Here is a 25,080-nt window from a genome sequence, read left to right as displayed (position 1 = left end):
GTTGTTATCTTCTAGAGAACTATCAGTGTGTAGGAACTAAAAGGACCAGCACTTGGCTCAAGTAGATCGGAGTTTGAATTCTGATTTTCCAACTTACTCATTGTGTGATCTCTGTCTAGTCCCTTAACCTGAGAGCTTCAGTTTCTCATCTGTAAAATATGGATCATATAATAGTGCCAGCTTCATAAACTTATTGAGGGGATTAAATGACATGCAACATGTCAAGTACTTTACACAGTATCTGACAAATGGAAAGCACAAAGTTAAGATCTTTGCATTCAGCTTGGCAGTGAAGAATTGTGTGTCTGGAATGGGGCCCATTATGCAGCCTTGCTTTTATTCTTTTTTTTTCATTAAAAAAAATTTTATTAATAAAACCAATCAACATACAATATGAACATTCTTTTTTTCATCACATGGTTGTATATTCATCATGATCATTTCTTAAAACATTTGCATCAATTCAAAAAAAGAAATTAAAAGAAAACAGAAAAAAATATTCATACATACCATACCCCTTTTCCCTCCTTTTCACTGATCACTAGCATTTCAATCTACTAAATTTATTTTAACATTTGTTCCCCCTATTATTTACATATTTTTAATCCATATGTTTTACTCATCTGTCAACAAGTTAGTTAGAAGGAGCATCAGATATAAGGTTTTCACAACCACACAGTCACACTGTGAAAGCTACATCATTATACAATCATCTTCAAGAAACATGGTTACTGGAACACAGCTCTACATTTTCAGGCAGTTCCTTCCAGTCTCTCTGTTATGCTTTAACTAAAAAGGTGATATCTGTTTAATGCGTAAGAACAACCTCCAGGAAAACCTTTCAGCTCTGTTTGGGAACTCTCAGCCATTGATACTTTATTTTGCCTCATTTCTCTCTTCCCCCTTTTGATCGAGAAGGTTTTCTCAATTCCATGGTGCTGAGTCCCAGCTCATGCTAGGCTTTCTGTCCCAGGTTGCCAGAAAGGTCCACACCCCTTGGAGTCATGTTCCACGTAGAGAGGGGGAGGGCGGTGAGTTTGCTTGTTGTGTTGGCTGAGAGAGAGAAAGAGACGCCACATCTGAGCAACAAAAGAGGATCTCTTGGTGGTGACTCTTAGGCCTAATTTTAAGTAAAACAGTGAGAGTTTTACTTCTTCCTTTCCAATTTTGAGGCCTTGTATTTCTTTTTCTTGTCTAATTGCTCTGGCTAGAATTTCCAATACAATGTTGAATAACAGTGGTGATAGTGGACATCTTTGTCTTGTTCCCGATCTTAGGGGGAAAGTTTTCAGTTATTCCCCACTGAGAATGATGTTAGGTGTGGGTTTTTCATATATTCCCTGTATCATGTTGAGGAAATTTCCTTCTATTCCTATGCTTCAAAGTGTTTTCAACATGAAAGGATGTTGAATTTTGTCAAATGCCTTCTCTGCATCAATTGAGATGATCATGTGGGTTTTCTGCTTCGATTTGTTGATATGGTGTATTACATTAATTGACTTTCTTATGTTGAACCATTCTTGCATAGCTGGGATGAATCCTGCTTGGTCATGGTGTATAATTCTTTTAATGCATTGCTGGATTCAATTTGCTAGAATTTTGTTAAGGATTTTTGCATCTATATTCACTAGAGATATTGGTCTGTAGTTTTCTCTTTTTTTTGTAATATCTTTGTCTGGCTTTGGTATGAGGCTGATGTTGGCTTTACAGAATGAGTTAGGTAGCCTTCCCTCCTCTTCATTTTTTTTTTTTTTTTTGAAGAGATTGAGCAAGATTCGTACTAATTCTTTCTTAAATGTTTGGTAGAATTCACATGTGAAGCCATTTAGCCCTTGACTTTTCTTTGGGGGAGCTTCCTAATGACTGATTCAATTTGTTTACTTGCGATTGGTTTGTTGAGGTCATCTATTTCTTCTTGAGTCTATGTTGGTTGTTCATGCCTTTTTTTTTTTTAATTTTTTATTAATTAAAAGAAATTACAAGAAACAAACATTCCCAACACATACACTCAGCAATTCACAATATCATGTAGTTGCATATTCATCATCATGATCATTTCCCAGAACATTAGCATCAATTCAGAAAAAGAAATTATTCATGCCTTTTTAGAAAGTTGTCCATTTCATCTACATTGTTGTATTTATTAGCATAAAGTTGTTCATAGTATCCTGTCATTACTTACTTTATTTCTGTGGGGTCAGTGGTTATGTCTCCTCTTTCATTTCTGATTTTATTTATTTGTATCTTCACTCTTGTTCTTTTCGTCAGCCTCGCTAAGGCTAAAATCAATCATTGATTTTCTCATAGAACCAACTTCTGCTTTTGCTGATTTTCTCGATTGTTTTTATGTTCTCAATTTCATTTATTTCTACTCTAATCTTCATTATTTCTTTCCTTTTTCTTCCTTAGAGGTTAGTTTGATGTTCTTTCTCTAGTTCTTCCAAGGAACAGTTAATTCCTCAATTTTTGCCCTTTCTTCTTTTTTTGTCATAGGCATTTAGGGCAATAAATTTCCCTCTCAGCACTGCTTGCTGCATCCCATAAATTTTGATATGCCATGTTTTCATTTTCATTTGCCTCAAGATATTTACTGATTTCTCTTGTACTTTCTTCCTTGACCAACTCGTTGTTTAAGAGTGTGTTGTTGAGCCTCCATATATTTGTGAATTTTCTGGCACTCTGCCTATTACTGATTTCCAGCTTCATTCCTTTATGACCTGAGAAAGTGTTTTGTCTGATTTCAATGTTTTTAAATTTATTGAGACTTGCTTTGTGACCCAGCATATGGTCTATCCTTGAGAATGATCCATGAGCACTTGAGAAAAAGGCATATCCTGCTGTTGTGGGGTATAATATTCTATAAATGTCCATTAAGTCTAGCCTATTTATTGTATTATTCATGTTCTCTGTTTCTTTACTGATCCTCTGTCTAGATGTTCTGTCCATTGATGAGAGTGGGGAATTGAAGTCTCTAACTATTATAGTAGATGTTCTATTTCCCTTTTCAGTGTGTGCCTTATGTATTTTGGAGCATTCTGGCTCGGTGCATAGATATTTACGATTGTCATGTCTTCTTGTTGAATTGTTCCTTTTTATTAATACATAGTGTCCTTCTTTGTCTCTTTAACTGTTTCACATTTGAAGTCTCATTTGTTGGATATTAGTATACCTACTCCTGCCCTTTTCTGAATGTTATTTGCATGAAATAATTTTTCCCAACCTTTCACTTTCAACCTATGTTTATCTTTGGGTCTAAGATGCATTTCCTGTACACAGCATATAGATGGGTCCTGTTTTTTAATCCATTCTGACAGTCTATGTCTTTTGATTGGGGAGTTTAATCCATTAACATTTAGTGTTATTAGTGTACAGGCAGTACTTTCTTCTACCATTTTGCCTTTTGGATTTTATATGTCATATCTAATTTTCCTTCTTTTTACCTTTACTGATAGTCTTCATTTCTACACTCTTCTCCACATCTCTCTCTCCAGTCTTTTTGTATCTGTCTCTAGTGCTCCCCTTAGTATTTCTTGCAGAGCTGGTCTCTTGGTCACAAATTCTCTCAGTGAATTTTTGTCTGAAAATGTTTCAATTTCACCCTCATTTTTGAAGGACAATTTTGCTGGATATAGAATTCTTGGCTGGCAGTTTTTCTCTTTTAGTAATTTAAATATATCATCCCACTGTCTTCTTGCCTCCATGGTTTCTGCTGAGAAATCTAAGCATAGTCTTATTGGGCTTCCCTAGTATGTGATGGATTGCTTTTCTCTTGCTGCTTTCATGATTCTCTCTTTCTCTTTGATATCTGATATTCTGATTAGTGTCTTGGAGTACGTCTATTTGAATCTATTCTGTTTGGGGTATGCTGCACTTCCTGGATCTGTAATTTCAAGTCTTTCATAAGAGTTGGGAAATTTTCAGTGATAACTTCCTCCATTAGTTTTTCTCCTCCTTTTCTTCTTCTGGGACACCCACAACACGTATATTCATGTGCTTCATGTTGTCATTCAATTCCCTGAGTCCCTGCTCATATTTTTCCATTCTTTTCCCCATATTTTCTTTTGCTTGGCTCATATTTTTCCATTCTTTTCCCCATATTTTCTTTTGCTTGTCAGATTTCAGGTCATCTGTCCTCCAGTTCACTAATCCTATCTTCTGCCTCCTGAAATCTGACATCCTAGGTTTCCACTGTTTTTTTCATCTCTTCTGCTGCGCTTTTCACTCCCATAAGTTCTATGATTTATTTTTTCAGACTTTCACTTTTCTTTTTGTTCATTCCTTGCCTTCTTTATATCCTCCCTCAATTCACTGATTTGATTTTTGATGAGGTTTTCCATGTCTGTTCAAACATTCTGAATTATTTCTTTTAACTTGTGTATCTCATTCGAAGTTTTGATTTGTTCCTTTGACTGGGCCATATCTTCAATTTTCCTAGTATGATTTGTTGTTTTTTGCTGGTGGCTAGACATTTAATTACCTTAATTAAATCTGTTAGTTTATTCTGTTTATTTCACTTTTTTTTAACCTAGGATTTTCTTGCTGGAGACTCTGTGGTCTATCTGTTCTTTGACATTCAGTTTGGCTTATTCTGGACCTCTAACTTAGGTTTTGTTTAACAGATTAGAGTTTTTCAGTTCTTGCTTTCTTTTTTCTTGCCCTGCCTGTATGGTGCCTTTTTCTTCCCCTCAGGAGGGTCTACTTAGGTGTTACAGACTCCAGCCAGATTTTCCCAGACCACACTGGTCTCCCGTCAGGAGGAGAGAGACACATGCATCAGTTTTCCCTGAGGGTGAGACCCAGCAGATTGAAAGGCTTTCCTATGAAACCTCTGGGCTCTCCATTTTTCCTATCCTGCCCAGTATGTGGTGCTTGTCTGCCTGCGGGTCCCAACAGCATAAGGTGATGTGGTACCTTTAACTTCGGTGGACAGTTGAAGTTGCTGGGGGCATGGTGGAGACAGAGGAGAGGTTGTAGTCTGGTTTTAATTGCTTTGCTTTTCCAGACGCTGGGGTCTGAACTCCTTGAGGGAGGAATTCCACCTAAGCTGACCCTCACTCCTCTCCTGGGGGAGGCACAGGCTCCAGACAAACACTCAAAAAAAGTTTAATCTGCCTATGCCTGGGGCAGTGGAGCCCGAGAAGGTTTGCAGCTATATCCAAAGAGCAGTCAAGTCATAGAAACACAGCCACCAAAACGAAAGAGAAAAATCTTTTTCAGAGCAGGACCCCATTCCTTGGGTTTGCCAATCAAGTGCTAAAGTTGATATATTGCTGTGTGTATCTCCAGGTCCTATGTGCCCCCTCCTCTCCTTCAGGGCCCAGACCTTTTCAAATCCAAAAACGTGTTTTTTGTTTTTCTTTTTCTGTCAGCCATGACCCCTCTGCACCAGGGCAAAAACCAGTGACCTCCACTTTTACTCAAGGTTCAGTTGAGCTGGGGGCCTATTTTTAGTAGTCAGAATTTGTTAACTCCACAGTTGGAGTTTGGTTGTACTCAGCCCCTGCTGTTGGTAAAGTCCCTTTCCTTACCCCTCTGGGAAGCAGCCTGTGGGGGAGGGGTGCAACCCACCGAGGCTTGGGGAACTTACGGTTCTGGGGGGGGGGTGCTTGTACCTGGTCCAGCTGGTTCAGACTGGGGTACACTGTGTGTCCAGTCACTGACATGGCCCCAGCAGTTGTTGTGTACTGCTCCTGGCTATTTATTAGCTGCTCTGGAGGACGAACTAAATCCCACACCTTGCTAAGCCACAATCTTGGCCCTAATGTCTTGCTTTTATTCTTGATGGTTTGTCTACTTTGGAAAGCGAAATTACTTTTTCTCTTTTAGGATTCTGTCTATTTTCTAGTGAACAGACTTCTAAGAGAACTAGAAAGACTATTTGATTTATCTCTATCTTCCCTAATCAGACAAAGTTACTAGAAGGAAGGCATAACGTTTCATCTACCTTTGTATCCCCAGCACTTGGAAAGTGTGTAGTATGTAACAGGCACTTCAAAAATGTTCACGAAAGGAATAGATAGATGTTTTGATTTATTCCTAGAAACTGTTACTAAGACATTTCTGATTTTATCCTCTAAACCGTCTATTGGCTCTCACAGATCAGCAGCATAGGCATCACCAGTGAGCTTGTCAGAAATGCAGTCAGGTGCCCCTTCCCAACCTATGTATCAAGAGTCTCTGGGGATGGGGGTCCAATGAACTAGCCATGTTTCTATGCCTGTTATAGTTTGAGAATCATTGATCTAGACAGTATTTATCTTTAATAGTTAATACCATTTTATAAATCTCAAGAACATTATGTTGAGCACAAGAAGCCAAACTCAAAAGAGCACATACTGAATTTTTCCATTTATATCAAGTCCTAGAATAGGCAAAACTTACATATATAGTGAAAGAAATCAGAATAGTGGTTGCCTGGGGAGTGGAGGTTAAGGATCTGACTAAGAAGAAGTATGAGGTAACTTTCTGAGGTGTTGGAAGGTTCTATCTATATTTTGACGGGATGCGGATTGCATGGGCTCATGTCTGCATTGAAAGTCACTGAACCATATACTTAAGAGTCCATGCATTTCACTGTATATAAAATAAATAAAATTTTAAAATAAAGTAATGCCATTCTAATTCCGTCTATATAAATCTTATCAGCAGGAGATATATACTAACATAATGATCTTAAAATGGTCTACAAGCCTTCCATGATTTGACCCCCTACCTACTTCTGCAGCTTCTCCCTGTACTACATTCCTGTCATTTTTTCAGTTCTTCAATAGCACTGAACTTTTAGTATTCCAAAGACGCTGTGGCCCCACCCAGCCCCAGAGCCTTTTTGCATGTGCTTTATATTACTGCCCTGGAATGTTTTTCCTCCTCTGTTTCACCTGGTTAACTCCCATTCTTTTGTCAGCTCTCACTCTTTTGTTCTTTAAGGAAACTCTCCCTAACTTTTATCATGTGAGTCCACGGAAGTTTTTGTAGGGCTACTGTGTATGCAACCAAAAAAGGGTCCCCAGATGAGGTGACAAGTGGCACTCAAATCAGTTTGTGCTGGGCTGTGTCAACCTGGTAGAAAAAGCACCCTTTTCTCTTTCATCAAAGCCACAGTCTGTTTGCCAAACCGTGAGTACTCTGGTCTATTTCTATAAGGGTAGCTTTTAAATTTTTTTATCGCAAAAAAGTAACATATACACACACAAAAATGCAATAAATTTCAAAGTACACAGCAAAAGGGTGACTTTTTAAAAATAGCACAAAAATACCACTGGGCTAGCAAAAGTACTTTGGCTTTGGAGTCTATCAGACTTGATCCCTAGCTTTGCCATTTGAAGAGCTGGGTGTCTTCAGGCAAACTGATCACTCTAAGCCTCAGTTTCCTCATTCATAAATTGCAGGTGGTTAAGTCCTCTCCAATTGAAATGGTTCCTGACATCCCCCACAGTAGGAGAATTCTGTGTTGAGAAATTTATTATTTTTAACAGGTAATTAGACTTCATATTTATTAAATTAATACCATAAAGGTAGTGCTATACATAGAATACCCGTGATATTTTACGTATCTTAAATCAGTAATAATAGTAACTAATTTCCATTTATCACCTATGAATCACCAGAAAAAGATTTTTAACATCCCTCCAAGTTTTAATGGACTCTTTTTAAATCTTCTTGCTTTGTTATATATAATAAGCATGCTGAAAGGCAGTTTCTTTTCACATGTACCCTTATCCAAATGTTCAGCACTTTTTGTAGTTTATGACTAGAAGTTGATTCCCACTTCCCAGCTCCCACAGATTCTAGACAAAGTAATTGGATTTAAAATTCTTTGGTAATTTATCCTTTACTTATATAGCTGTATTTCACAAACAGCCTTTTCAACAGAGGAGTGTAAGCCTCAGCTAATGAAAATGTCACACCAAAGAACATCTTATTTCCTCAGTGGGCTGACTTCATAACAGTCTCGTTTCTCCTCACCAACTGAGGAGTGCTTTGCAGTACCTAGCAAATTAAAGGGTTCAGCGAATAACTGCAATTATTCTTGTTAGAAAGACCTGAACTTTAAAGTAGCTTCCTTATTTTTTCTGAAAGTTCACTACAAAACCTTTTATTCTGCCCCGTCTTTGCTATACTTTGCTTTTCTCATTCTCAAACAAGATTTTTCTTTTTATCTCCAAAAGGAGAATGGTTTGCAATCTGCAGATAATGAAACTGATATTCTATTAAGGGATCACGTGAAAGTAATTCAAATATACTAGAATTTTATGGACACCGCGTTCTAGACTGGTTATCCACTGGGTGATGTAACGAGGTCTAAAGAAGAAAATGTATTTAACAACAGGTAGGTCCTCCAGAAGTGTTAGGCTCCTTCCCACCTCATTTTTATAGATGAGGAAATTGAAAGCCCAAAAGATAATCACAACTGTGTTCTAAAAAAAGGGGGGGGGGGGAGATGGGGAAGGAAGTGGGGATAAATTTTATTTCTTGCCGTCTTTCTCATTGTTTTTCTCCTGCTGCTTTTTCAGTTACACGGCTTAATAACTCATCTTACAAATCCATAAGGCTCCTCAAAGTATTTGGTACATGTCAAGAGCCCAGATATGGTATCACTAACAGAGACAAATATTTTGGTGAATTATAAGTTTTGTAGCCTTCTCCTTATTGTAGCTGATGTGCCAATAAAATATTGTGCGACGTCTAAATCACATAGTTGAAAACGACCACTGATTTGATCGACCCTGACAACCATTTAGCCGTAAAAAAAAAAGTCCTTCGGCTTAACTCATTAGGGTCTAGAATCATATTATGATTTCAGGATAGTCCTACTTAAACCTTACCTGATATTGGCACTAACTAGGTGAGGTTAATTGTCCATCGCAATAAGTATTCATCAGAATAAATATTCATCAAGAATTTACGAAGCAATCATTGACTGTAATTTGGTAACGCTTTGAAATCCATCCCGGATTATGGAAAAGCGGTGGAAAACTACCTGGGTCAACAAACAAGATTTCGAAAAGAGGAGGCGCTTGGAGTAGGCGGGTCGGAGCAAGACAGCGCGAGAATACACTCTCGCGCAGGCGCGTCTCTAGTGAGTAATTTCCATTTGCTAAGGGGGGGAGATGTGGGAAGCAGTTTATGGTTTTGGAATTTCTACATTCAGTAAAAAATTACGTTATGAACAGTTACGTAATCTACCTGAAAGTGTTATCCTCCGAGTTCGAGATTAATGACACTTGATATACACCGCTAAAGCAAGAGGCGACTTCTTATATCTCCCCCCGTTCCCAGGCACATTTGTGGTCTAGTCCATTCCACAGAGTTTCGAGACCCTGCAGCGGGTCGGTGATCGAAGATTTGGGCCAATTGCGGCTGAAACGGCTTTGGTAGGAGGAAGAGGGTGAGGGAGCATACCTCTGAGCCCCACCTCTCCATTACGAGGTGGTAGTGGGGAAAGGAGACGGACGAAGTACTACTGCCCTGGAAAGCCAACGGATCATACCTCTCTAAGCAAGCTGCCGGGAGGGCGGCGGCAAAAGGGCAAAACGGGAGTAGGGAAAGGGAAGGAGCCAGGAAGCCGCGCGGGAGGGCGCGCACGCGCGCCCCTTTTTCAGCAGTGTGGCGGGGTCGCACGCACGCCCGCCTCGGCGGCTGGGCGCAGTTTGCGACAGTGGGGGGAGCGGTGGAGGTGGCGGCGGCAGTGGCAACTTTGCGGCAAGCTCCGGCCGGGCTTGCTTGACGGCGGTGTGGCGGAGGCCACGCTCGAGGCGGCAGGAAACTGGAGGGAGGCGGAGGAATATGTCCGAGAGGGAAGTGTCGACAGCGCCGGCGGGAACAGACATGCCTGCCGCCAAGAAGCAGAAGCTGAGCAGCGACGAGAACAGCAACCCTGACCTCTCTGGAGACGAGAATGTGAGTACAACCCCAAGCAGTCTGGACGGGACTCTGGAATGAAAGTTTAAAATTCTTCTTAAACTCTACGTCCGGGGGCTTGCGGGTTTCTGTTGGGGGAGGGAGAGGTGTCACTCTTTGCTCCGGAAAACGCGGGCGTGGAGGAGAAAATCGAACTTGTCTCTATGGGGGTTTTGAGCTGGGATCGAGGGCAAGCAGAAACTTTGCGAAGGGGAGTAGTTTGAGTATTTGGATGATGGTGAGCGGTTCCGAGGGGTCTGTTCTGAGCTCTTGTTGCCTGTGATGGAGAATGTTTGGGCCTTCGAAACACTTGGGGAGAGTGCGAATCTGAGATTCCTGTAGTTTAAAAGGCATGTTAGAGATTAGGAAGGGGGATGAGAGTCTTTTAGGGCCTCTTCTAAAGGAGTTTGGAGTCACTTTCACTCTTTAGGCCCTTATAGAATCTCCAGGATGGGAACTGTAAATCTTCGACTTATTGGGGTTTGGGTGACTCTTTTTAAGGACGTTTTGTACCTCTTTCTGTCCTGGAGCAAACCTGGTGGAGAGCGTGTTGAGTGTCGATGTCTTTGCCAGAGGAGCAGGGTTTATGAATTTTGGTCTGACTTGGAGGAGGAACGACCTTTGGGAAGGAATGAGAAAGGAAGGCTCTCCTTTGAAAGTCCTTATCTTAAGATGAGGAGGACCGGAAGGATAATAGGCAATGGTGATAAAAGCATATATGCATTATATGGGCTCCTGGCTCTAGCAGAGTGTAAGGTTTTTGGAATTAGCTTTTTTTTAATGTTCTGAGATGGATTTTGGTAACTTAGTCCCAGCAGTTAACTAAACTTAAGTTGAGGTGACTAGCCAGTAGGAACTAAATTGACATTAATAAATGTAGATTGAAGAGTGAAAAACAGTCTGGAAATACTAAAACTGAAATTCTGTTTTGTGTGTGTGCGCCAAACAAGAAGGATGACTGTATAAAAAAGTGTAGGAGTGAATGATGCTTAAGTAGCGTATACTTAGAATTTCCAGGTAATAACTAGAGGATGTGGATGTTTCAGATTTAATTAGAATTCCTTAGAAAGGATAATATTATTTTGGCTTGCACACCAAAGGACTTAGAGGAAATATGGACTGGTTGGACAATCTTTTTTTTTTTTGTAGCTGCATGGCAGGGGGTCACATTTCATTCTTTTTCCATGTGAGTATCCCGTTAATGCAGCACAGTTTGTTGAATTTTTGTTTGTTGTTTGCTTGTTTGTGTTTGTTTTGGGACGTGCATGGGCCTGATTCGAACCCAGGTCTTCTGCATGGCAGGCGAGAATTCTACCACTGAACTTCCCTTACACCCCCTTCCCTCAGTCTTATAGCTTGCTTTCCAACTATAAATTTCATGAAAGTGGGAAAACAAAAATTTGATAGCTATTTTATAGCAATTCCTATTTCTCTGAGTTTCCAAATGTTAGTATCTAAATGTTTCATGTTTTAAATTTATATCCCAAAGTGAAGTCAGCAAATTTCTAAGATAGTCCACTCAAATTACTACAAAATGTGGGCCCTTGAGTCCTCTTCTTTTTTTTTTTTAATATTTTTATTGGCAAATCTTCACAAATACAATTCCTACTTTGTGTACAATCATTGACTCACAATACAATGATATAGTTGTGTATTCATCACCATGATCATTTTAGAATATTTGCATCACTCCAGAAAGAAAAAAAGAAAAAACTCATACATCCCATACCCCTTACTCCTCCCCTCATTGACCAGTAGTGTTTCAGTCTACCCAATTGGAACTCCCCACTATTTATTTTTTATCCATATTTTTTTACTCATTTGTCCATGCCCTGGATAAAAGGAGCATCAGACACAATCACACAGTCACGTTGTAAAAGGTATATCGTCATAAAATCGTCTTCAAAAATCGGGGCTACTCAAGAATCACAGCCCTTGAGCCCTCTTCTCATAATGTATCGCAGTATCTGAATATTTTAAAGAATTTTTTAAGGTGTTGTATGAGGGTCGTGTAAATTTTTCATTTTGTCAGTTTGACTAGTTTTAGGAATTTTTGCACCTTACACATTTAGTTCCTAAATTCCACATCATAAACACTGAGGCATATTATATAGCATGATATTGTGACCTAATTTCTCAGTGAAGTGATGGGAAAGATTCTTTTTGTTAGTTAATTCTTTCAGTTAGAAAGATATTTTGGTCCTTGTCAGTTTGTGGATCTTGGATTTGAAATTTCTGAAAAATTTGAGTGTTGAGTGTTACTTAAAATTTTTTTTTTTCTTTTCTCCTTGTTTGTTTCCGAGTCTTGTATATTTAGGTCTAACATTTGTGACCCTCTTCATTCCAGTCCTTGGAGCTTGTTACTTTTATTTCTGGATTAAAAAGAACTTTACTAGTAGATTAGACCAGCGATTTGGTGCTGGATCTAAATGTTGGTTAAAGTCCCTGCTCTTCCACTTCCTGGTTGTGTTACCTTGAGCAAGGTACTTAACCTGTACCTCAATTTCTTGAAAAATGGAAATAAGAATCGTATTTTTCTTATGGGAGTCTTTGTGAGGATTAAATGAGATAATATAGATAATATCCCTGAAAGAGTCCCTGTCCCTTGATAAGTACTAAACAAATGTTAATTATTTATAATTATTTTTTAGTCATATAGTTGAGAGTTATGTTTCTGGCCCTTCTACATGCTTAATAATCAAGCAGAATGTAGTGAAAATGTCAGTAACCTGTTTAGACTGAGGAAAATTTCAGGGGATCAAATAAATTGAAGGTGTATTTTCTGTTTGCAGCATTTAAGGGGAATATATACTTTGTGCATTCTAAAGCTATTCAAAAACAAATGAATGGATTAAGCTTTTGTTTTGCTTCCTCCATTTGGCTAAGGGTTGTTAACTGTTATAAGCCCTGGACCTCTTTCGGATTCCTGTGAATATTTCTAAGAATAATGTTTAAAAATGCATAATATAAAGTACATAAGGTTGCAAACAAAGTCAGTTATAAAATCATTTATTATAAAAGTATTTTAAAAACATTTGTTGTAGTAATAGTAATATGTGTTTATTAGCATATTAAATAACAAGATCAACAGCTGCTCTGATAGTGATGGGGATACATGATTTTTTTTAGATCTACAGCAACTAAAAGATAGTGTGAAAATACCTGATTTCTGTTGGTGACACAGTCAAGGTACAGTAACATTAGCATGAATTTTACCTGCCTTCAAATTTGAAGGTATTGCTGAATTTCAGTTAGAGGTGATGAAAATGAAGATGTGATTTTTCTCCCCATTTAACTTCACAGGCTTTCTAAATTCCATCCAAGGACCCCTGAGATAGGATTTAGGAGAGGCAATAATGGAAGTGAATAGAAAACATTATCTAAAAATGCATTTGGAAATAACTATAACAGGGACAGTGGTTTTACTCTTGAGGAAGCTAAATATAAGAAGGCCAAAAAGTAAGTGAGGGGAGGACTAGGAGGATGTTCCCAAGGATAAGTTGCAGAAATTGAAGACTTCTTGAATTAGAGATAAGGTAACCTGAGCAGTTGTTACTATTAAGGAGAATCAAGTACTTGAAAGGACATATTTTAAATTAATATGTTACCTGCCATTTTATTGGACTTTTAAAGCACATGTGACTGCAGAGTATTACTTTTCTGGAAGAGCCAAATTATTTTCCCTGTGTCTCTTTCCTTGCAGGGAAAAGAAGGTGATAGTGTCCTATTTGTTAGAAAGCATCATTCTGTAATTTGAGGAGGGGCAGGTGGAAATCAACCTGTATACATATTAGACACATGGGTCGGATTTTTTATTTATGTTTGGCATGGGCAGTCTCTGGAAATCAAACCCGGGTCTTCACAAGATTTTATTTTAATTTAAAGAAAAATGAAATCTTTAATTCCACCTTGATTTGCCTTTGTAGATGGGTAGATTAAGTGGTCAAAAGGAAAACGTGTAGCTTGCCCTATATTTGACAATAATTTGTGTGGCTTTTTGATTAGCAGTTGAATGTTTAGTTAGAATGTAAAGAAGCTGGTATAAAAATGTCTAAGAGTTTTATTATTTTGTTTCTCTAGTGTTAAAAGGGTAATTTTCAGAAAAAAGTAAAAAAAACAAATTTTAAAGATTTTATTTTACTCAGGAGTAAAGGAATGTAGAATTGAACTGCAAATGTAAACAAAAAATGACTTTTGCACCAATTTGAACCTCTGCCTAGCAAGGTAGAATTTACATGCCTATGAAATGTAGAACTTAAAAGTGTTACAAAATAGCTCAAAGAACCTCTACCTGGCAAGATAGAATCTGTATGTCTATAAATTGTAGACCTTAAAAGTGTTACAAAATAGCTCAAAGACAATGAAGACAGAAACTGGTGAACTAGAAGGATGTACTATATAGATAATGCATAGCTTTCTATTGAAACATATTTTTCTGTATATAATTGAAAAAAACTGAAAGGTGGGATAAATAGGGAGAGATTAAAACAGTAATTTCAACATGGGAACTAAACTTAAAATTTTACATTTTCTACCCCTATGAAATTGTAGTTTGGATATTTATTTGGACCTCAGAGTGACAGCCCTCCACTTCATTCCTTTTTTCCTCCTAATCAGTGTATTCCAGAATAATTAGCATATTTCTTTAAAAACATTTTCTTTGGGACCACTTGAAGTTTTGAAAACCATTCCCCAAAACTAGTTTAATAGTATATTATTTTTAAGTGAATTAATACGAATTTTTATACAATATTTGATGCTCCAGTTAATTTTTAGCCTATAATATTATAAAACCAGCTTTAGGAAGCAATAATTTAGAAAGAGCCCCTTGTTTTCCTGTCTGTTTTCTAATAGATGTTAATAGGTGCTGCACAAAGAAAGTTTTCCTTTATGAAATGAATTTAGGAACTATTGCCCTAAGGTGATAGGTTTAACAAAATATCTTTATTCCAAAGAAGACATGTGGAATTTGTAATCATAGAGGTTGTAAAATTCCCTTCTGAGATTAGAGAGCCAATAAAATATCATATGGACTGGAGGTAAGGTATAAATTAGTTGCTATCATTTCTAACTATAGAGAGCTCTGGAATTCTGATAAAACTATTATTCCTGCTGTAGAGCCATGAGGTAGGTTTTACTTGTAAATAATAACGAATAATGGAAAAATATTTCAAAATCCTAAATGGTTTAGGGGTTAATGGTTAAGCAGAATTTGAATGATGGAATTTTTTCAAAAAACTACATTGGCTGTAGAAGGCACTAACATTCGCACACTAACATAAAACCACCCACACCCATGCTTTAAACTAGGTAGCAGTCAAGTAAATTATGGAGATGGTATAGTTCAGTCAGATAGATTTAAGCGTCAAGGTTTTGGATTTGAATCCTCTGTAGCCATAAAGCAAGAAACTAGTTAGACTCTAAGCAACACTTTCCCTTTCTTGATAGTTGTACCTTGAAAGTTGTAAGGTTTAAATGAGCCAGTGAATTAAAGTGGTTATCACAGATCAGTTCCTTATTATTTAAGGCATTATTACTAATATCATTTGTCATCATTCTAAATCTACAAACATTCTGGATTTGCTTTTTATCCCCATTTGGAGGAAATAATAAAATTTTCCAGTTCTTGCAGAAATTTGCTTCTTTTAGGTCAGTCAACCCCAAAACAGAACAAGGTCATTTGCTGCTAAATATAATATTAATGTTTTATGTAATTTTTCCTAATTTACTACTTACAGGATGATGCTGTCAGTGTTGAAAGTGGTACAAACACTGAACGCCCTGATACACCTACAAATACACCAAATGCACCTGGAAGGAAAAGTTGGGGGAAGGGAAAATGGAAGTCAAAGAAATGCAAATATTCTTTCAAATGTGTAAATAGTCTCAAGGTATGTGCAAAAAGACAGATCCTTTGGGCTGAATGGTAAGCCTCAGAATTATTTCTTAGTGGTAGATAATTTATCCTTAAGATACCCTGCCAAGTTGAATTATTTTAAGATAAGTGTTTTGAAGGTTTTTTTTTTATTATTGGTAATTCAGAAGATTATTTATTATAAGCTAACCCATGCTTGTTTAGTTTAGGGGTGTTTTCCCCCCAAATGTAAATTGGTTATATCTAGTATTACAGGTTGGTTCTGCTTTATTTTTTTTGCATTGAAATAAAAGATTTGAAAATAAAATGTTATTCTTTATATGTTGGTAAAACTTTAAAAACATAAGCCACTTCTGATACTACTTATTAAAACTAAATATGACCCATTAACTTTGAGTCAGCATAATTTGAAACAGATGTCTTAATTTTGTACTTTAAAAAAAATTAACTTTGTCCTTTGTTTTATTTTTAATTATTGCCAAAGAAAAAGTTAAAAATTTTGAAGCTTTTGAATATTCAGGATTTAGGGAAAACAAGAGTTGGGGTGGCTTTAAATCACAACTTCTTCAACATATTTTTATTTGCTTTATAACAAGGATTACATGTATTTAAGATGTTTTCCTTTACATATATTCATTTGCTGATTTTTACATTTGGAGTTGTTTTTCCTGTACTAAATAGGAATATGTCACATTATCTAAAACATACATAAATTAAAACCTTTTCTAAATATCTAAATACACTTTTAGAGTAAGGGCTTTGGAAAGTGTAAAAAGCTACTGCTCTGTCACATTTTCCTGTCTATATAGCAAAATTAAGTGTTCAGAATATCACATGATATCCCCTTAAAAAGAGTAATTGCAGCATATAAAAGTTTCATGCTAATGTTTATTTATATTAACCTATTATTTTTAGGAACTATATTTGGTATTTGTTTTTAACTGTTATTTGAAATAGTAAACCTGTGGCTTTTCAAGTAAAACCAGTGCCCTAAAGTGAGCATGAAAGTTACTGTTAAGTGGATATGGCCAGTAACGTCCTAAGGCTGAAAAATAACCTTTGTGAACAGAAGTGAATAATTATTTTTGTATACTTTCATATAACCTTCTTGTTTTTGTTTTTTAACTGTTTTTGAAGTTACCGTCCATTCTCTTCCCTAGCTCCCACTGGTCAGATAATTTTATTCATTACAAAAGTACTCATATATATATATATATATATATATATATATATGTGTGTGTGTGTGTGTGTGTGTGTATATGTGTGTGTGTTTTAAGACTCAAATTCAAGGTTATTTAAAATTGTTTCTACAGGAATCTGTTACACTTCACTTTAAAGGGGAAAAATAAACCTGATAATAAAGTTTAGTGAATGCTAGAGAAGGTGTGTCAACTCAGTTGTTAGTTTCCTGTTTGAGAAAAATAAAACAGGGTTAGAGAGGTTCAATACATCTACCAGAATTATCCGATTTTGTTACTGTGATTCAGAAGAATAAGATTGGGTTTAAGAAAATAAAAAGCAAATATATCAAAGCATTTCATAGAAAAGTAGTTGTTATGTAACATGTGCCTTAACTCTTGTTATAGAACTTTTATCAGACAACCATATTTAAAAATATAGAAACTAGACTAGTAAATATTTTGCATTTTGGACAAACATTTTAAGAGGGAAAGTCAGTTTGCTCTTCTACTACCATTTTTTGGTTTCCAAAATATATTAATTTGTCTATTTCATGGTTGTTTTATAGGAAGATCATAGCCAACCGTTGTTTGGAGTTCAGTTTAACTGGCATAGTAAAGAAGGAGATCCATTAGTGTTTGCAACTGTCGGAAGCAACAGAGTGAGTGTTTGGCATTGTGGTTTGATTATTGGACTCCAGTGTTAAAAATTCAAGTGGAATGATTTTGAAGTAAAATTTGTGTAGTTGATTTGACAGTGTGATTCTTATAAAAGTGAAGCATTCTAGAAATTTTCAAATTAAAACAAGTATTCGTGACTGAAAGGTGTATCTAATTTATATTCACGAATTATTCATGAAGCAAGTTTTATATTTGCCTTCATGAATGTTTTGTGGGTGAAAGAATTGACTGTCTTTCTTGAAACGATTTCAGTAGTTGCTTCTCCTTGAATAGGAGAAGGCTGGGTTTTTTTCCCAAATAATAAGCGTAATTAGTGACTCTATAAAAAGTACTCCATATTGAAAGTGTTCTTTTAATTGTTTAATTGTTTATTTTTATTGGAGAAGTTGTAGGCTTGCAGAAAGATCATGGAAGAAGAAGAGTTCTCAGATAACCACCCTCATTTTAAACATTTTGTATTAGTGTGATGCCTTTGTTACAAATGGTGAGAGGATATTATAATTGTACTATTAATTATAGTACCTATTTATATTAGCGTTTGATTGTGTTGCACAGTCCTATTTTTTTTTAATTTTTTTATTCTAGAATCATATGTTCTATTTTAAATCGCCCCCTTTTAACCATATTCAGATACATAAAGTGACGTTAATTACATTCACAATGTTGTTATCATCACCACTAAACATTACCAAAACTTTTCCATCACCCAAACTGAAATTCTGCACTAATTAGTAATTGACTCTCATTCCCTATTATACCCGACCCCCAGGAAACCTCTATCCTAGTTTCTGGCTCTATGAATTTGTGTGTTCTAATGATGTGATACAAGAGAAATCATTCAATATTTGTCATTTTGTGTCTGGCTTACTGCATGCAAGATGTTGCCTTCACGGTTCATCCATGTTGCATATATCACAACTTATTCATTTTCACAGGTGGTTAATTCTCCATTGTAGCTATATATCATATTTTGTTTACTCATTTATCTGTTGATGGACTTGGGTTGTTTCCATCTTTTGGAAATTGTAAATAATGCTGCCAGGAGCGTCAGTTTGCACATATCTGTTCAAGTCCCTGCTTTCAGTTCTTTGGGATGTATACCTAGAAGCAGGGTTGCCAAGTGATAAAGTGATGCTATTCTTAACTTTCTGGGGAACAGCTAAAATGCTTTCCACAGTGGCTGCACCATTTTACGTTCCCAAAAACAATGAACAGGTGTTCTTATTTCTCTCTAATACTTCTATATATTTTTTTTAACTTTTTTTCGTTGTATAGTATAACATGCATACAAAGCAAAGAAATATAAAAGCAATAGTTTTCAAAGCACTCTTCAACAAGTGGCTATAGGACCGATCCCAGAGTTTGTCATGGTTTACCATATGATCCTTTTATATTTATCCTTCTAGCTGCTCCAGAATATAGGAGGCTAGAGGGCTTAAATATTTTTTTATCATCATAATTGACTTTTTTTCCTTCTTTTTTTTGTGAAAAATAACATACATACAAAAAAGCTATAAATTTCAAAGCACAGCACCATAATTAGTTGTAGAACATATTTCAGAGTTTGACATGGGTTACAATTTCACAATTTTAGGTTTTTGCTTCTAGCTGCTCTAAAATACTGGAAACTAATGGAGATATCAAGTTAATGATTCAGCATTCACATTCATTTGTTAAATCCTATCTTCTATGTATAGCTCCATCATCATCTTTGATCTTTCCACACCCCTCTTTAGGGGTGTTTGGGCTATGACAATTCTAAATTTTTGATATTGGAAGGGTCTGTCACTAATATGGAGTAGTTCAAATGAGCTATACAAATACGTTGAATTAGATTATGCACTACAGATCAGTTCCAGATCAAATAAACCTTTCTTCCATTGTTCTCCGAGGGTATGTCAGGTTCTAAAATATAGATATTCCTTACCCCTCCATTCTGAATTACTTTACCCCCAACCACTTTGGCCCAAGGAACGCAGCCTGGCTTACTTCCTAGACCTGGGCTCCCAACCGTGCACTCCTGCAGGCTCCCCACCTCAGCGCCAGGCTCCAGCTTTCTGCCTCTCAGTTCCTCGTCCTCTGCAACCAGGACTGCCCCATGTAGTGCAGAAGGCTCTCCCAGGTCAGCTGCACTCCCAAATCGCTGCCTCAGTTGCCCTCCTGTCCCTTCTCTAATTTTTCTGTGGAACAGGGCTAGCTTCAAGCTACTCTATTCCTATTTCTGTATTTTTCATTTTATGAGTAGTAGCAATTTTAGAGGGGGTGAAATGGTTTCTTGTGATTTTTAGCTTGCATTTCCTTCATAGCTGTTCAGCATTTTTTCATATGCTTTTTTGCCAGTCTCCTACTATTAATATAGAACCATTCATTTCCCTTCAGATCTGTCAGTTTTTGTCATATATCTGGGACTCTGTCACTGGTTGCATATGTAGTTATGATTATGCTGTCTTGTTGAACTGACCCCTTTAGCAGTATATAGTGACTATCTTGGTCCTTTGTAACTGTTCTTGTTTTAGTATATTTTGTCTGATACTAGTATAGCTACCTCAACTCTCTTTTGGTTACTGTTTTCATGGTATATATTATTTTCCTCCGTTCACTTTCAACTTATTTGTGTCTGAATTTAAAATGAGTCTCTTATAAACAGTATATAGTTGGGTCATGCTTTTTTTTATCCATTTTGCCAATCTCTGCCTTTTAACTGGAGAGTTTAATCCATTTACATTTAAAGTAGCTACTCATATTACAGAACTTTCTGCCATTTTGCTATTTGGTCTTTGTAAGTCTCATATCATTTTTTTGTCCCTAATTCATGTATCACTGGCTACTTTATTATTGTTTTGTTTTGTTTTTCACATGGCAGGCACTGGGAATCGAAACCGGGTCTTCGGCATGGCAGGCGAGAATTCTGCCGCTCAGCCACCATCCCACCACCCTTACTTTATTACATCCTTAATTTTTTTGTATTTTACCATTTTGAGTCTTTCCTCATTTCTGTCTGAATATGTTTTTCATATATTTTCTTTGTTGTTACCATAGACTAAAATCTAACATCCTTTATCTGTTGCAATCATATTTAATGTGATACCCACTAAATTTTAATAGCCTTTTTAAATAACATCTAGAAATTGTTATTTTAATGTTTGCAGTAAATATATTTGCATTTGCTTTTATTTAAAGGGTCCAAAAGCATCTTGGACTGAGAGAAATGTATGGAGAGAACCAGGTCGGCTTGTTTTAACTTAAAACATTACCCAACTTTTTAGTTAAATCATGGATTAGACTAGTAGATTGCAAAGACTTACTCATTACATTCATTTTGAAATGGATGGAGAGTTTTCTGTTTAAGTGAACTCACCTCAGGGAAAAATTTAACCCTAAGTCTTTATTAGCTAACATTCTGCTTATCAGTTAATACTATACTAGGAATTATGAGGAATTATGTAGAACTAAGTTAGTGTATTAGGAGAAAGGAAAGGAAGATGGAGGAAATAGACTAATTGGGTATGGGTTGACAACAAATACACATCACTTCCTCCGTTGTCAGCCCAAGTTGGGAGGAGGGGTAAATCTGAGAGATGTTACTAAAGTTGTTTTTTTCCTAAGTGTTTTTTATGGTGAAATATAACATACACACACACACACACACACACACACATATACAAAGCAAAGAAAGAAAAAGCAATAATTTTCAAAGTATATGCCAAGAAGTAGTTACAGAACAGATTTCAGTGTTTTGTATGGGTTACCATTCCACTATTTCAGATTTTTCCTTCTAACTGCCCCAAAACTTAAGTTGTTATTTTAAGTTTTATATACCTTTGGTAATTGTGCTGAAATCTTAGATGGGATTTTTTATTTAAAGGTACACTATCTGATTCCTTTATTTGTTTTCTTTTTCTTTGTGTTGATGATATTCTTCTGGCTTCACTCAAATTTATTCAGGGGAGTTGTCATTCAGTTATTTTTTTGATGTTAGCATCTTTCCAAGCTCTTTTTTTTTCCTTTTCTTTTTTCTTGTGAAAGTTTGAGAATCATACAAACACACTGATCCATCCATTCTGGGCTAGATCCTCCTTCCTATTCCTTTTTCTTTAAAAAGTAAGACTTCCTTCAGACTCTTCATGGACATTCTTAAGGAAGTTTGTTACATTTAAGACTAATACCTATACTAATGCCTATACATTTAAGACTAATACCTATACTATTTTAAAAGGTTATTGAGACTGGCCACTGAAGTTGATCTGCCTTTCTTGATGTTCAGTCAAACGTTGATTGTAATATGTGTTTTGTAATGCAATTTTATTGAGATACATTCTTACAGCATAGAAACTATCCAAAGAATAGAATCACAGGTTGATAGTATCATCACATGGTTGTGTGTATGGTCTCATGATCAAATTTAGAACATTTTTATTACTCCAGAAAAGAATTAAAAATAAGAAAGGAAACTCTAATCTTCCCCTACCTATTATATTATATTGCAAACTGAGGCCTAAGTAATATTTTAGTACTCTTTATCATCTGTAACATATGTACCACAGCAACAGTACGGGTTAATAATATGGGAAGATAAGAAGTATAATGCCTAAATTTTTTTAAAAACAGCAATACGAAGGAAAAATGATATAATTTCAATAGTGGTTGGATTTTTTTCCCACCGGAGCATAGTTCATTAATTTAAATTCACTTTTAACACTTTTAAGACATCACTATAAATTTAAGATTACACATCACTAGTTTTGACATGATATACAGGAATTAACATCATTAGTTCTCTGATATATTTATTGTAGTGTTCTAGGATTTCTTTAAAAGAAGGAAAAAAAGTATTTCCTGTGATGTTACTTAATCAGCATCCACATAAGGGATTTATTTATTTATTAAAAAAAATTTAACAACAAGCGAACTAAAACATTAACATGTGATCATTCCGTTCTACATATATAATCAGTAATTCACAATATCATCACTTAGTTGCATATTCATTATTTCTTAGAACATTTACATCAATTCAGAAAAAGAAATAAAAAGACAACAGAAAAAAATAAAACGAAAACAGAGAAAAAGAAAAAAAGATTATACATACCATATCCCTTATCCCTCGCTTTCATTGATCACTAGCATTTCAAACTAAATTTATTTTAACCTTTGTTCCCCCTGTTATTTATTTTTATTCCATATGTTCTACTCATCTGTTGACAAGGTAGATAAAAGAAGCATCAGACACAAGGTTTTCACAATCACACAGTCACACTGTGAAAGCTGTATCATTATACAATCATCTTCAATAAATGTGGCTACTGGAACACGGCTCTACATTTTCAGGCAGTTCCCTCCAGCCTCTCCATTACATCTTGACTAACAAGGTGATATCTACTTAATGCATAAGAATAACCTCCAAGATAACCTCTTTACTCTGTTTGGAATCTCTCAGCCATTGATACTTTGTCTCATTTCACTCTTCCCCCTTTTGGTCAAGAAGGTTTTCTCAATTCCTTGATGCTGAGTCTCAGCTCATTTTAGGATTTCTGTCCCAAGTTGCCAGGAAGGTCCACACCCCTGGGAGTTATGTCCCGCGTAGACAGGGGGAGGGTGGTGAGTTTACTTGTTGTGTAGGCTGGAGAGAGAGAGGCCACATCTGAGCAACAAAAGAGGCTCTCTTGGGGGTGACTCTTAGGCCTAATTTTAAGTAGACTTGACCTATCCCCTGTGGGGTTAAGTTTCATATGAACAAACCCCAGGACTGGGGACTCAGCCTATAGCTTTGGTTGTCCACACTGCTTATGGGAATATCAAGAGTTCAACTTGTAGAAGTTGAATTTTCTCCCTGTTCTCACCATTCCCCAAAGGGGACTTTGCAAATACTTTTCCACTCACTGATCAAATCACTCTGGGATTCATAAGGGCATCATTCTGGACAAACCAACAGATTCTCATGTCCTGCCCAAGATTCCAAGTACTTCACATAAGGGATTTTTAAAAGAATATTTGTATAGAGAATTTAACAGTGATAGATGATTTGTAGGATCTTCGTTGCATTCTTACATGCTTTGATTAAATTTTAGTGACAGATTATTTTCAATGTGACTAAGCTATACTAAAAATGGAAATTTATGGAAATTCAGTGTTATAAAATGTTATGTCGGGATGCAAGAATTCTTGCCTCCCATGCGGGAGACCTGGGTTCAATTCCTGGCCAATGCACTTCCCCAAAACCAGCAAACAACCAAATAAAAACAAAAATTCAACAAATGGTACTAACATAATGAATTCTCACATGGAAAGAAGTGTTATGTAGTATGTGTATCTATTATATATTAAATTTTAGAACATATGACAAATGTGAGGAAGTTAATATTAGATAAGCTATGTCCGAGAAAATATCATTCATTATTAGGTAGATTATAGATTTTCTTATATATAATTAATGCATAAATGAGCAAAAACTACCAACTTTTTAAAATTAGGATTTTAATTAAAAGATGAAAAATCACACCTTCAGGAAATAATTCTATTCTTCTTTGAGGTCTTCGGTTCGACTTTATTCACCTTGAGGAGTTGATGCAGTTATATGGATGAAAAGATTGGAAATAGAAACCTTTGTGGCTACTATAATATTATATTCCAAACATTATGTAGTACCTCAGGCTTTGTATTTCTTTTCAATTTAAAGGGGCTATTTTAAGGCAATTCTTATCTATAGTAAATTTTAAATATATTTGTAATTAAAGTATGTTCAAAAGGTAAATAGAGTCCTTGTATTTTGGGGATAAAATTGACTGTATTTTTTTTCATTAGGTTACCTTATATGAATGTCACTCACAAGGAGAAGTCCGGTTGTTGCAATCCTATGTGGATGCTGATGTATCCTTTTCTGGGTTTTTAATAGCTTTGAGTGAAGAAATTGACTTTTAATGAGTAAACTGAAACTTTTCTAAATTATTTAGCTCCCTAAAGTTATGTAGACCTTTCTTAACTTTAACTAATACTGTTCCTTCATTATCAATGTCCTACAAGAGATTCCTTATATCTATTTGTCCTGATCCCTGGAAATCAATTGTGAGATTGGTATGGTGTTGGCTGGAGATGGGCATCAGAAATTCAGTAATAGATTGTGTTAGCAGAAACTAACTAAAACCTTCTGTTTCTTTGTCCTTGTCTAGAATTGTATCATTTCATTGTAGTTAAAATAATGAACCGGGGTTGATCAGAAACTGACTGACAGTGATACCAAGTATTTAATAACAAAGCCTAGGGAGAAAATAAACATGTGCATTTTGTAAATAAATTGATTGGAACACATATATACCCATTAGCTTTTATATTGTCTGTGGCTAATTTGCATATAATGACAGCTGAGTAATTGTGTCAAGAGCATTTGACCCTTTAAGAAAAAGTTTGCTATTCCAATGTAGAGTAAAGTGAAATAATATCCAGTATTTG

The 25,080-nt window shown here is 36.1% G+C and overlaps 2 protein-coding genes across 10 annotated transcripts in view; one reads left to right on the top strand and one right to left on the bottom strand.

Moving 5' to 3' along the window:
* LOC143644408 (uncharacterized) overlaps positions 1-9,599 on the bottom strand; it is a 168,199-nt gene extending 158,600 nt beyond the window's left edge. For 2 of the 5 annotated variants that reach the window (XR_013156670.1, XM_077113348.1), the window contains exon 1: positions 9,403-9,599. Coding sequence is in view for 1 of the 5 variants with exons in the window: in XM_077113348.1 (XP_076969463.1) it covers positions 9,403-9,423 (21 nt within the window). In the remaining 4 variants the exon portion in view is untranslated. Of the gene's footprint in view, positions 1-8,825; positions 9,144-9,186 lie in introns of those variants that run through there. The other 3 variants (XR_013156672.1, XR_013156671.1, XR_013156673.1) reach the window with 3 other exon arrangements.
* Positions 9,281-25,080, top strand: part of EED (embryonic ectoderm development) — a 43,056-nt gene continuing 27,256 nt past the window's right edge. For 3 of the 5 annotated variants that reach the window (XM_077113340.1, XM_077113339.1, XM_077113343.1), the window contains exons 1-4: positions 9,282-9,900; positions 15,639-15,791; positions 17,523-17,615; positions 24,436-24,501. In XM_077113340.1, coding sequence (XP_076969455.1) covers positions 9,787-9,900; positions 15,639-15,791; positions 17,523-17,615; positions 24,436-24,501 — 426 coding nt within the window. In that variant the 5' untranslated portion in view covers positions 9,282-9,786. Of the gene's footprint in view, positions 9,901-15,638; positions 15,792-17,522; positions 17,616-24,435; positions 24,502-25,080 lie in introns of all 5 variants that reach the window. The other 2 variants (XM_077113341.1, XM_077113342.1) reach the window with 2 other exon arrangements.

The sequence above is a fragment of the Tamandua tetradactyla genome, chromosome 8 (assembly GCF_023851605.1).
Source record: "Tamandua tetradactyla isolate mTamTet1 chromosome 8, mTamTet1.pri, whole genome shotgun sequence".
Lineage (NCBI taxonomy): Eukaryota > Metazoa > Chordata > Mammalia > Pilosa > Myrmecophagidae > Tamandua > Tamandua tetradactyla.
Note: the sequence above shows the minus strand (reverse complement) of the source record. Positions and strands in the feature narration are given on the sequence as shown.